Raw genomic sequence first — 14,175 nt, forward strand, 5'->3', positions numbered from 1 at the left:
CTGCGCGTTTTGGGCTGTTTGATTGGCCCTTTGGCTCATAACTTCGGCTGCGCTCGGGCCGAAGCTGAAACGAAATATATAAACTCGTTTTCACTAAGAAAAAAAAAAAAGCGCGTTTTGCGCTTAGTTCATACGCAGCGCGAAGCGGACCCTGCAAGATGTGTTAAGAAAACAAACAAAAATGTTTTTACTTAAATAACCGGAAAGAATTAACACAAATGCGGAACGAAAACAGACGCATACAACTCTGAAAGATGATGATGAATTTCTTTATTGAGTAAAGATGGCTCGATGATGTTTTAATAAAACAACCAATAACTTCCCTTGTATGCGCATAAAAGTATCTCAGCGCTCCGCGTGAAAAAGAATCGGGACTTCTTTTTACTATGATTCTTGACGTGAAAACGAGTAAAAGCTTAAGAAAGAAAGAATAGGAGACTACATACAGCTACCGTAGTACAGCTGACTATCAACGATGTTGAAGTTTCGACTACTTCTTCCTTGCGCGTTTTCTTCCTCCATTCAGAGGCAAGCAGCCATTGCATGTATGGGTATTGATGACAATGAAATGAAGCGAGTCGTCAGACGCACGATACTTGTGCCTTACTGTGTATTACACATTTACTCCTTGTCCTCTCGCTCCTGCAGATGCCTGGAGTGCGATATTTTTGCTGCCCTAAGTGCAAATGGAGGACGTTCACCCTGAGGGCGTTATTCCGGCATTTTCACGGCAGTCATGGCCACGAAGGAAATTGGACTTGTGGGCTACAAGGCTGCCTGAGGACATTTTCTCGTTATGTCCCATACAGGAGGCATGCTACCCGTACCCATGCCACCTTACTTGAAGGTGACACCGCTGAACATTCCAACGAGCCCCGTAATGCCAGAAGTAATCAGTGTTTGCCCCCGGAGGACGTTGAGGGCAATGAGGAAGTCGAGGACAACGTGGAAGTCGTTGACCACCAGATGCAAGATAATGGAGATCTAGTAAGACCACTTGCTCTACTGTTCCTTAAGTGGAAAGAAGGAAGACGGCTTCCAGAGTCTACATTGCACGAAATTGTAAATGACATCCTCTGCTATCTTGAAAGGTTTGCTGAGCACTGTACACTACCACAATCTGATGTCAATTTGCAACTACAGCTCAAGTCCCAGTCTCTTATTGACCTAGAACAACTCCAAACTAGTTCTGGTCGGAGTAGCTACTGGAAAGCATGCTTTCCATTTGTGGAGCCCGAGTGTGTGTTCTTGGGGATAGGTAAAAGTGGGAAAAGACAGACTTTCCAGTATGTTTCAGTCTGTAAAATGCTCAAGTGCATACTTGAAAACCCTGTAGCGTGGAGCGACTTCCAGAGCCAGCCCGAGGAGGATGGTTATTTGTCCACTGTTTTTGACGGCACAGCCCACCATGATCATGCCTACTTTCAGGGTGACCGGAAGAAAATCTGTGTTCAACTATACAGTGATGAGTTTGAAGTGTGCAACCCTCTTGGAAGTAAGAGAGGTAAACATAAGCTAACAGCAGTGTATTTCTCTGTTCTAAACTTTCCCCAAAAGGTTAGATCCCGTTTGTCAGGGATACACCTGGCCCTGCTGGTCAAAGACAAGTTTGTCGCTTCTTATGGCCTGCATAAAATCTTTGATCCGCTTGTACGTGACATAGCTGAGCTCGAAAAGAATGGCATTATTGTGAATGGGGAGGTGATCTATGGTTCAGTACTCGCAGTGACTGGAGACAACCTCTCTAGTCATAGGCTAGGTGGGTTTAAATGCAGTTTTAATCATGGCAGAATCTGTAGATTTTGCTTGGCCCTTCACCATGAGATCGCACACAAGCATCTTGAACAAGATTTCGTTCAGCGGTCTCCTACAGGACACAGACATCACCTTGACATGTTAAGGTCAGGGGCACCGTGCAGTTCTTTGTATGGAGTGCGAGAGCCCTGTGCCCTGAACTTCACTGGCTTTGAGCCAACAGAGCACCTGCCTCCCGACGTGATGCACGATTTGCTAGAAGGTGTCATACCTTTTGTGATGAAGCATGTGATTTCGCACCTCATCTCTGGTAACTTTTTTACCCTGAGTGCGCTGAATACATGTATTCTTGACTTTGACTATGCACCGTGTGATCTCAGAAACAAGCCTGAAGAGATATCCAGTGGTTACCTGAAGGGCAAGTCAAATATCAGGGGCAGTGCTTCCCAGATACTCTGCTTCTTTAGACATTTTTCTTTGTATGTTGGGCAGTCTGTTCCAGCTGGAAATGAGGTCTGGGCAACATATTTGTTGCTTAGAAAGATCGTTGAGATTGTCATGAGTCAGAAGATCCCTATAACACATGTTCCTTATCTTCAGAGACTAATCCACTAGTTATGTCTTAAGTTTAAAGCACTGTTCCCATCCACAGCCGTCCCATGCAAGATGCATTATTTGACGCACTACCCCTCCTACATAATGAGGTATGGTCCTCTGGTTAATTTGTGGGCGATGCGTTTCGAATCGAAGCATCAGTATTTTAAGGACGTCTCCCGCAAGGTTCGAAACTTCAAAAACATTGCCAAAACGTTGGCAACCAGACATCAGTACTTAGAGACTTACATTGCCACACAAGTCAGTAGTGAAAACCAGATTGTCACCACAGGCTGCAAGTCGGTGTTGTTCGAGCATCTGCCAGAGACGATCAAATCATACATTGTGGTAGATGATCTTGCTCGAGAAAATGTAGTTGTTTTGAAATCGGTTGCCATTGATGGTTTCGTCTATTCTGAGGGTAGTGCACTGGTCCAGAATGTAGGTGAAGATGACCATGCAGAGTTTGTGCAAGTCTGTGAACTGTTTGCTGTGAATCGAAAAATTCTGGTTCTCGCACATGTGCTCGACACAATTGAATTCGATGAACACCTTCATCTGTATGTAGTGCGTGTGACAACTGAATGTGTTGTTCTGAGCGACGTGCTTAACTTCCAAACTGAGCCACTGTTTGTAATGAAAAAGATGGACAAACATGTAATTAATCTCCGTCACAGTTTGTTTTGAGTGTATGGCACCACAACTCTTAGATTTGCACTCTTTAGAGGTTTAGCTGTATTGTAAAACTTAGTGCTAACTTTTTTAATTGTTTTGCTTTTCATTTTGATTCAGTGCCCTAACATGTTTTTCCTTTTTGAAATGGTTCTTAATTTTTGTATAGCTGTGTCATCTTGTAACTATCAATGTATTTACTGTCATAACTATATGTATCTTGCTGTTCTTGAAATCTCCCCTTTCTCCTTTCACTTATGTGATGCCTTATGGTCCCTTAGGGACTGTAAAATAAATGAATGAATCTTTTTGTGACGATGAGAATAAAAGTAATTGACCCAGGGTGGGCAACCTGAGGTAAAACTGATGTGAGTCTGTGTTTATTTGTTGAAAAATAGACCAGCCTGCTAGCTAAGAAACCAGGTGTTAACCTCTTTGCTCTTGAAGATGAGTTCCACCGATTCATTATCTTATTTTTATTGGACGAGGCGTGAGGTCATGCCTCCCCAGGGAGAACATTGCGGGCGCATGTGCAGTGGGACCTTTTCCGCAGAGAGCAGCTCAAGCTCGGAACCTTCATTTCATTCTCAAAAGAAATGCAGAACTAATTTGCAACGTCACTAAAGGGTTGAGATGACGATTGTGGTGCAACGAACAAGACAAATTCTTTGTAATATTGACAGTTAGTCCATATTATTTGCTGACATATTAATGGTTATTGGAAAACTTCAACAGCGCACAGAAGGATGAAGACTGAAGAGAGGCAAACAGGACAAGCACTGTAGAAGGGCTGCAGCTTGCCTCTCTTCAGCCTTCGTCCTTCTGTGCGATGCTGAAATTTTTTAATAAACAACCAACTCTCCTGTATCGCTACTTTAATGATGCTTAGGTCTCTGAACAATTACATACAGCATTTTCTATTGAACTTCACAACGCTTTAGTAGCCTACATTGCACCACTGGTGTGTGACCTGAACGGCCCCGTCAGCTGAGATCTCAGTAAAGAATCGTGCTAAGAAACATACGAGTATGTTAGAGATTTGCCGAGATGGTCCCGAAAACACATGCCTAACCAGCCAGCTCGTCATGCTTGGGATAATTGACGAGAACCTCATTCGGGTTTGATTGGATTTATAGGGTTACAGGGCGGTTTCATGCGACACACTTTCGGTTCAAAATGGTGGGACTATCACTGTGTGTTCCCATGTAGTTTTTTCAGTTCACTTGAATATTTTTGAATAGTGATTGATGTGCCCATTAGAATGCCGGCCAGTGCTCCATTTTTATGCGGAAGAAAAAGGCCGTGGCCAGAATGGCTCCGGCATTTTAAGCAGAAAATCAGAGGTAAACAATGCTTTTTTGAACTATACTTCGTGTCGTCTTAACATGGACCAAGCAAAAAGGCTATGAGCACGAGCTCAAGTTGGATGGTGGCTCGGCTGCACGAGTGCTCGAGCAGCGGGGCTACCTGTCAAAGCTATCCGCCCGTGCTCGTAGTCTTTGGGCTTAGTCCATGTTAAGATGGCATGAAGTATAGCGATGTCGTGAACCTGCTGAGGTTCGAGTTCGACAAGTTCCAACTTTTTCGAACTTTTGAAAAGGAGTTTGACGAAACGGGCTGTAGTTGAGCTTGTTGGTGCACAATACTATAATAGGGCCGGTTGAACCTATTATAGTTCAGCTGGCTCTATTATAGTATGACGAAAGTTCGACTGAGGTTAGACCATTATGCGAAAGCGTTGAAAGTGAAAGCAGCCTGACGGATATTTATGGGTGTTCCCTTTGAAGAGCTTGAGTATTGGATTAGATTTTGGTTCTCCATTGTGTTCACCTGCTGCACCTGAACATTGAGGAGTTCGCCAAACTGCACGAACTTTCCGGTTTGTTTTTTCTTCAATGATGCTTTCCGGTCGAGCAAGGGTCTGTCACTGCGCCTGCCGCAGGAGACGGAAACACGGACAGGCAGAGCTGCATCAGTAGAGCATCGCCCGTCGTCGCTGCGGCGAAGGGAAATATCTTTCCCTGGCGGGTGGCACTCACTCAATCGAATGACGTTTTAGCAAACAAGCCCTGCCCATGACGTTTCATCGGATGATTCTTGAGCAAAGGGCGAAGGAGTTCATCGCCGTGACCATCTCGGCCGCCGGCATTCTGTTTGCCTCTTTTCCTGATGTGCTGAGCTGCATCAGTAGAGCATCACCCATCGTCGCTGCGGGGTCGGGTTCTCGGGCAAAAAGGCGAAGGGAAATATCTTTCCCTGACGGGAGGCACTCACTCAATCGAATGACGTTTTAGCGAACAAGCCCTGCCCATGACGTTTCATCGGATGACCCTTGAGCGAGGGAGGCACTCACTTGATCGAATGACGTTTGAGCGAACGCCCACGTTTCACCGAATGACACTTTAGCGAGGAGTCGGACGCCGCGAAGCGGCGTTTTCGGGTGGGCCAAATGGGTTCACATTTTTGTAATAAGCCGACGCAGACTGTCGCCGCGAAGCGGCGTAAGCGCAGCGCGGCGGATGGGTTAACGCGCGCCCCCGTTATCCGCTAAAACGTCAATTCGCTCAAATTAGCATTAGCTTGCCGAACCCTTGGCGGTTCTGACGAGATTTGGTGCAAGTACGAGCCTGAGATTCCCGCGCAGAGCACAGCAAAGCGAGGGGTGACTGCGCTTAGCACGGTCTCTTTGGGCGTACGTTGTCCCGCCGTCGGGAGTTCATTCGCTAAAACGCCAACTCGCTCAAATAATCTCCATTTCCTTACCGTCATTCGCTCATGCAGGATACGATCCCGAGAGTGACGACGTGAGGAGGAGAAAGTGCCGTGCGACTCATGATGCCATGATGCGCCTTCGCCCGTGCCGACCTTAGCGCGATTCTGTGCGGCACCCCAAAGGTAGTGACTATTTCGATGGCTAATATCAAAATAACCTTTAAAACTATTCTGGCGTCCGTGATTTCGCTTCCGTAAAGACTTAGGAGCAGCCATAGGCGTAGACTTCGGGGGGGCAACGGGGCTCGTGCCCCCCCCCCCCCTTCCAGCGAGATCCGGGGGGGGGGGGGGCAGAGCCCCCCCTGGGCCCGGGCCATGATCCTTACCGAGACGCTGTTTACGTGCCATGTAACGAGTTTCTAGTAGTGGCATGTAACCAAAATAACGCCCACGTTGCCTTTATTGACAAAATACATGGGAAATGGAATCCCAGCGTGCTTTCGTTAGCTTCAATCTCCAGTTCTGACGAAAAAGTAACGCGAAGCCCCCCCCCCCCTTCCCCCGGGGAACTTCCCAGCCTGCCCCCCCCCCCCCCCCCCCGGGGAACTTCCCAGCCTGCCCCCCCCCCCCCCCCCCCCGGGGAACTTCCCAGCCTGCCCCCCCCCCCGGGAAAATGGAAAGTCTACGCCGCTGGGAGCAGCTAATTTCTTAATCTGGCATCTCAATTACGTATATAATGGACCTCCAACCATCCTTCGACGCGTCGGTCCTATAGCGTAGTGGGTTGGAGCGTGTGTCTGCTGCACTGAGGTCGTAGGTTCAAATCCCAGAAAGGTCTCTTTTTTTTTTTTTTTTTTTTAGGGGGGGGGGGGCATTTTTTTTAACGTTGTTTACGTTTTTGTTTACGGAACATAGAAACGCGTTTCAGTGTATACGGGTGATTCCCTGTGCTTACGGGCGAGGGAAAGAGGAAGGTGGGTTAACGCGTTTCAGCGTTCCGACCGGACGTAACCAACGTAACTCTATAGGCACAGCGAATTTCCGGTTACGTCGGACGTAACTTTCATTATTTTACTTGGGTTACGTGTCAAAACGACGTTTTTATTATTTTGACGACGTCAAAATAATTTTATTATTATTTTTTTTCATTTACCTTAAGTGACGTCATAGCCATAAAAATGATTTTAACGGTTCTTTTGACATTAGCCGTCAAAATAGACACTTTGCATGCTCTGCCTTAATTCGCATAAAACATCGACGACTATGAAATTATGGGTGTATCGACAAAATCGCAATCACGCCTTTTTCACACCGTGTGAATAAAGCGTGTAAATTGGAATGCGTACACCCTATTAACACGATTTTATGTGCCGGCTGTCCCGGTAGGGCGTATAAAGGGTGGATGAGGGGTGTAAACGTTTGGGTACACCCTCATTACACCAATCAATTCTCAAAAATTGTGTAAAAAGGGCGTAAGAAGGGCGTAAGTTGAAAAATACACCCTTTTTACTCGATTATGGGTGTGAAAAAGTTTAGTGTGTGGTCGAACACATCCCGGATCCCGGATATGTTTGGGCTCCGTATGGCTTGTATTCTTCTTTGCAAGCTAGACTTCCGTTCTTCGGCTCTGGGTTGTCAAACGTTTTCCTTGCTTCGTTTTCGACGTTCACGCTGCGACCCGGTATCTACGTGAGTATGCACATAGTTCTTAATATGTTGCAAGTTTACACTTTTGGTTAAGCGTTACCTCGTGCGTTTCACCAAGCGGAAAGCCGCGACGTGTTTTTGGGTCGGAGCAATATAAGCACGGCCTCGAATGCCTTCAGGCTTTGACAGTTGCTCCTCTGCACGAGACTTTGTACAGCCAATGTTTTAACTTGTGCGACGAGGTCGCGCTTAAGCGCTGTTCACATATATGTGACCGACTAAGACCGAGAGGCCAGACCGGTTTTTAAGCCTTGTGCGACGTCTTACGACCGGATGCGTTGCTGCGTAGATAGTCCTAAACGCCCGTTCACACTCTTGCGACCGAGTAAGACCGAGAGAGACCAGGCCGGTTTTTAAGCCTCTTGCGACTTCTTAAGACCATTTCCGCTGCATCGCATCCGGTCCTAAGAAGTCGCAAAAGCCTTAAAAACCGGTCTGGTCCCTCTCGGTCGAAGTCGATCGCAAGAGTGTGAACGGGCCTTAAGACGTCACAAGAGGCTTAAAACCGGTCTAAAGACGCCCCACGCTGACCGCGCTTTCGCGACAGCGCAGTCTGGCGATTCGTGTGTGGTTCAGGCGACACCACAGCTTAAGGCCGATTCACACGACAGACTGATCCGCGGACGAATTGATCACATGACGACTTGTCCGCGGTTCGTCCGTCTCCTAAGCGCATCCACACGAGGGAGACGACGAGCAGACGCCAGAGAGAACAGATCGAACTAGGGGCCCTATTTTGCGCTTTTTGGACTCCCACGGCGACTAGGGAGAAGGAAGTGACGTCGGCAACGCAGCTGACGCATATTGGATGTTTCTTCTGCGGAAATTCTTTATCAACGACTCTCACTCATCAACATCGCATCTGCGTTAGCTGTGTTTTTGACGTCACTTCCTTCTCCCTAGTCGCCGTGGGAGTCCAAAAAGCGCAACATAGGGCCCCTGTTCGCCACCTACAGTGCCGCCAAACTCGAACGCTAAACTCGCGCGTAAGCGCCGTGGCACGCGCTGAAGCGCCGTGGCACCGTTGTCCAAGAGAGAAAGCGATGTTTGCCACCGTGATAAAGAATCGTACGCCACCGTTACGCACAGATCGAGACAAAACGCCGTCATAGGCCTCGTGCGAAGCGCCACTAGCCTTACTAAACCAGAGCATGACAGTGGCACAGGCATGGTCCTGTTCGAGAAGGGTTCGGCATAAAAGCGATGAAGTACTGGGCTCGCGGAGGGGCGCTTGTAGATGCCTTCATGCACTGAGGGCCCGTGCACAACACTCAAGTTCACCACAGCCGCTAGAGAGGTCTTGCTCGGTGGAATCTCGATTCGACGTACAAGAATTATCACGGCGTACTAGACGAGTTTTGACGGGAGCTTCTTGACATGGACCCGGAGGCGTACCGGAACCTGCGTCGCATCAGCCGAACAAAGTTTGGGCAGTTTCTTTCACGCGTGCAGCCAAGAATTGCGCAACAAAATGAACCAGCGAACACACAAAACACAACGATGCGCCATTTTGTTTTAATTTCGATGTGCCGTTGCCAGACTAAACGGTTTTCAAGTCAATCTCCCACCAAAGATCTGCTTGTGAAAAAGGCGCTCGACGTTATCAGTCCGTGGACGAGGAGCGGATCGCAGGAATCGGTGACGTGCCGGCCACGTGGTACGTGGTCCGCGGACGAAAATCGCGATTCGGTCCGTCGTGTGAATCGGCTATTACAGGGCCAGTGTGCTGTCGTGCGTGACAGTCGGCTGCCGTGCGAAGTCTGGGTAAACGAAAAATGAGGAGAGCAACCCCCGAAGATTCCGGGTGTTGCTTCTCCAATATCTCGGGAATACAAGCGGACGGACTCGCTTGCTATCCGTGACGAAAGCGCGAATGACTCGCACGCGTCACTGCGCATGATTTCGACGCAAATTTCGACAAGTACAGGGTATGCTCGAGGCGCTTCCTCTGGGGTAAGATTGGGCAGTTTAGTGCCTTCAGACGTTTACGTTAATTTGGTTTAAATTGCCGCATCAGGGGGCTAGCCATTCTCGCTGTCAAAGTTGATAGAGACCAAGACAGTACCCAAAGAGACTCGAATGTAAACAAATTAAAGAAAAATGTAGCGACACTTACCCACGACCAAGTGCCGCGATCGACGGGACGCTAACTCCTGCTGATGTGCGCGAGTCATTCGCGTTTTCTTCAAGGACAACAGCAGAGTCCACACGTTTGTATTCGAAGAACGTCTAAAAATTGCACGAGTCCTTAAGCTTGCATTTCTCTTTCTAATTTTTTTCAATTAGGCCTTGGTACGGTAGCAGCTGTTTGCTTGCAGTATCTCTGGAGCAGAAAATACTTGAATGAAACGTCTTTTAATGCTTTGTCGTGAGCTTTATATGGTGCATGACACTGCAAGCCAAAGCCGCATGTTTTGGCGGTATCAATATAAATGCCGCTTTCTAAGACTACGTTCAGGCTGTGGGCGCAATGCGTTGATCTGTGGGTGCGTAGCATATGTAAACGTGTGAGCGATAATCGTAACGGTTTCTTATAGACGACGAGCAGGCGTTGTGAGAACGAAACAGTCAAACATGTAGCACTCTCATTTGTGTACCTTATGAAACATTGGGGTGTTGCACCCATACTTTGAACGTACCCTAACCGGCAGTTGTATTTGCGAATGAAGGGAAGTTCAGTTTAGTACGACGAGCGCAAATCTCGTCTTCAGCATTGCCCACTTTCGTGGGTCATTCGGCAGATCGTACTGGGAGTAGCATCGCAATTTACATGGTGGCGTGTGATATCTTAGCCGCAATAATAGGTGACTTGACTGACGGCAGGGCCACTTGTTACTGCAAACCTGTGCCCATATTTGTTTGTGGCAGGTGGTGCATGCGCTGCTGCTTGGGGAGCTCTGGAACAGGATATCCAATTAGTAAACATGACTCCTATCTTCACTGCTTCTTCCCAGTACAGAATGAAAAAAATTGCGGTGGTGAAATTTCCACAAGAAAAAGACTGTGGCAGCCGTGCCCCTTTCATGGCTGTCGGAAAATCGCGCGGTCTGCCTCTGACCATCAAAAAATGCAGTCCTGGATGCTCTGGCCCTGGCCAAGCAGGAGGCTTGACCAGGCACTGTGGAGGAAGGGTGGAAGCCCTTTCCAGTTGATGTACTGGGAACCTCCAGTAAGTAATTTGTGGATGTACCCTCTCTCCTTGCCTCCATGACTGTGATTACAAGTTTCATTTTTCCAAAAGGGGGTCAGAACTTCCAAGTACATGATACTTGGAACGAGACCCAGATTATCACAACTTCTTAGCACATTCCAGAGTTAGTGGTTTTGAGATGTTGTTACATTTCTAAGAGGATTCACATTAGGCAACAAGTTTAGGGTTCAAAACAATGTTCACTCTAGAGATACGAATTAATGTCTTGATGTATAAAGGCTGGTTTACACAGTTGCGTTTAATGCGACTGCAACCGTTTGCAACACTTAAAACAAGATGGCTTTTGCGAGATTGCAGATCTACTCTTTCACAATGCATGTAGACACAATCGCAGCTGCTTCCCACTACATTTTAAAGGGATGCGGAAACAAAATTCGAGCAGTCATTTTATTGTTTACATGTCTGCTAGGCAGTGATATCACCTCTCAAAGACCTATGTTTTGTCCAAAAAAAACCACCAAAAAGAATTTTAAAATTAATTCAACAGTAACAAAATAACACCCCGTGGATGCTTCAAAAGCTTCGTTGGAAGTCGTTGCATCACTTGCTGCAAAAGGAGCAGTGCCGCTCTGCGGAGGTGCGGCTTACCCGTTTTAGGTGGCTTAGGCTTGAACGCGATTTTTTTTAAACCATGGCAGAGAAAGTCGGCGATCGAACACCACGTATATAGTCCATCTGTCTGCAGCATACGCAAAGGCACGGGCGTGATCGTGTCTTTCAAAAGTGCCCTCCTTGTGTGAGCACTCGTGCGAGCAAAGCATTCAGCAAACCTATTACCTCACGCCCGTGCTTTTGCTTTCGCTGCGCACAACTTGTGAGATGGAACATATATAGACAAGGACTCTGCATCGCTTCACATCGTCGTTACACTGAGGTTGATCGTGGACTATGATTGGGCATGAGTGCTGCATCAGTGTTTGGCTGGCACTCATGTTCAATCAGCACGTCGAAGGTCGGACGAAAACGAAACAGAGAGATCGTAGACGTACGACTGAAGGCGTAACCTCCTCTCCGAAAACATGTCAGAGAGCAGGATCCTGGTCCTCGCTGACATCGCTAGCACCAGAGTAGTCGTTTCGGTACACCTTCGATTGAGCCATGGTTATGGAACCGGCCCTGACACAATCAAAGCGGGAACAGCTGCCAATATGCACGACAAGCACATGATAACATTTTGCATATGTATGGGATTGTCTTTAATTCCAAGTTAGTCTACGTTGCGCAAGTCCTCGAACTTCAGGCTTTTTTCAACCCTGCGCAAGCGACATCAGGCTTTTTTCGGCTCTCTGCGCAAGCGGGTCCAACGTTTGTTAGGCCTTTCACATCGTCAGAGAGCCCTCCTTGCGCTGCATTGCATAGACTCGCTTGATTGAGCACACGGACCATCACGTCGCACATTAACAGAAAACACGAGAACACCACACACCACAAGAAGTGGTTCAGATCGCAGTGCACAACGTACACACACGGTTCGACAGGTTGACTCGGCCTTTGCTGCGATCTCGCCTGGGCCGCTGGGTGACGGACCCACGGAGCTCTCGCTGGAATGTGATTTCTCTTGAGCTTCGGTTACCTCAAACGGCTGAGTTACAACATGCTGACGCCTCCATGTGGCAAACGTGATTATCATGCCAGCCTCCACGTAGTCTTGCCCGTGCTCGGAGCTATGACATCATGAATATCGCCGAACACCTGTTGAGCATCAATAATGCTAGTCTTTTTCCTGTCGAGTTTCAAATTGAGTTGTGTTGTTTGTACAAGAATCTAGCAATTCTCAGTGACAGCTATCCCATTTTCTCTCTTGTCAAACTTTGCTTAAGTTCGTAAACCATGCGCTCGGCTTGGCCATTTGTCGCGGAATGGTACGGAGCGCTGGTCACAAACTTCACGCCATTTTTTTCATAAAAGTCTGTTATCTCCTTGGACTGCCTCGCAAGATTGTTTCCGACAACGGAAGCGTCTTCGTATCCAAGGAGATAACAGACTTTTATTAAAAGAATGGCGTGAAGTTTGTGACCAGCGCTTCGTACCATACAGCGACAAATGGCCAAGCCGAGCGTATGGTTTACGAACTTAAGCAAAGTTTGACAAGAGAGAAAACGGGATCGCTGTCACTGAGAATGGCTAGATTCCTGTACAAACAACACAACTCAATTTGCAACTCGATAGGAACAACACCAGCATTCTTGATGTTCAAGAGAGAGCTTGCTACTAACATCAGTAGACTCCTTCCTCGTCGAGAAAGTAGTCACAAGGAACGAGATATGGAAAAGACACCGCCGTCCAGGATGTTTCAAGAGCGACAGGCACTCTATATCCTAAACTTGAAAAGAACCATCAAGTGGATCCAAGGGAAGTTGACCAAAAGACTTGGAATTCGCTCCTGGCTGGTAGAGACAGCAACTGGATCAACCCGCCGCCACTTGGATCAAATGAGGCGTCGATTTACGACATCGACTCCATCGGCTGAGTGGTCTGTTCCTGCTCCTGCTTTGGAATCTCAGCAGGATCACTCTACCGAGAGATCGTCATTCCAAGATAATCCCGAGACGACACCGAAACATACGACAGACGCCGGAAGCGGACGAAGGGAGCAACCTCCAAGAAATAGGCACCCTCCAGAACGCTATGGGAGCTACATCTGAGGGGGAAGAGGTATTATGTACCGGCGCCACCGGCCGGGGGACTAAGCAGCCGATGCCGCGAGCCTCGTGACAATCGCGTGCTAGCGAGAGCTCGGGCCGAGAACCGCGATGGACGCACCGTCCACACTCTAAAGCTGACAGTAAAGCTTGTATTTATCAAAATCCCAGCATGCATTGCACTCCCCGACCGCCGCTCGTCGAGTGCCAGCTAGATTGTGGCGTTTGGAACGAAAACTAGACTGACCCGCTCAAAATACCATCGTGCCATTGTCATCTACGGGTATTAGTGATCGCATTTTACCTATTTCTGAGCAGCTACCCAGACAGCACATGACGTCAGGCCAACATTGGTATTTAATTGGCAAACAATGGTCCAATGTTTGGCCAATGTGGCCATCGTACAACCAATATTGGTGGTACGCTGGAATATACTGGCCAGCGTTGGCTTGACTTGACCAACGGCTGGCCAGCATTGGCCTATCTCAGCCAATGGCTTACCAACGTTGGCAATCGATTGGTTTAGACTGGCAAACATTGGCCAATCTCAGCCAACGGCTTAGCAACATTGCCAATCGGTTGGCCAACATTGGCCTGTCTTAGCCAATTGGTTACGAACATTGGTAATCAATTGGCTTAGGCTGGCCAACATTGGTCTATGTTAGCCAATGAGTTGCATTGGTAATCGATTGACTTAGGCTGGGCAACATGGCCTGTCTTAGCCAGTGGCTTACCAATGTTATAATTAATTGACCTAGTTCTTTTAATGTGCTGATCGCGCACGCTGAGAACAGTCTATAGCTACGGCTCCGGGGGGGGGGAACGATTCTTCTGTTTTCACACGCAGAGCAAGTTAGCAACTGAATTAGAACGCTGTATGCA

General features: G+C 47.8%; 1 protein-coding gene across 1 annotated transcript; it reads left to right on the forward strand.

Moving 5' to 3' along the window:
• Nucleotides 1-966: 966 nt before the first annotated feature.
• LOC121047513 lies at nucleotides 967-2,370 on the forward strand. Its single transcript, XM_040502808.1, has one exon. It carries the CDS (start codon nucleotides 967-969, stop codon nucleotides 2,368-2,370), a length of 1,404 nt encoding a protein of 467 aa, XP_040358742.1.
• The last annotated feature ends 11,805 nt before the right edge of the window (nucleotides 2,371-14,175 follow it).

This window comes from Ixodes scapularis, unplaced genomic scaffold, assembly GCF_016920785.2.
Source record: "Ixodes scapularis isolate PalLabHiFi unplaced genomic scaffold, ASM1692078v2 PGA_scaffold8__174_contigs__length_109621045, whole genome shotgun sequence".
NCBI lineage: Eukaryota > Metazoa > Arthropoda > Arachnida > Ixodida > Ixodidae > Ixodes > Ixodes scapularis.

Bases quoted from the DNA above. Each gene is read 5' to 3' on its own strand.
- LOC121047513 (XM_040502808.1), top strand. From the start codon at position 967: ATGCAAGATAATGGAGATCTAGTAAGACCACTTGCTCTACTGTTCCTT.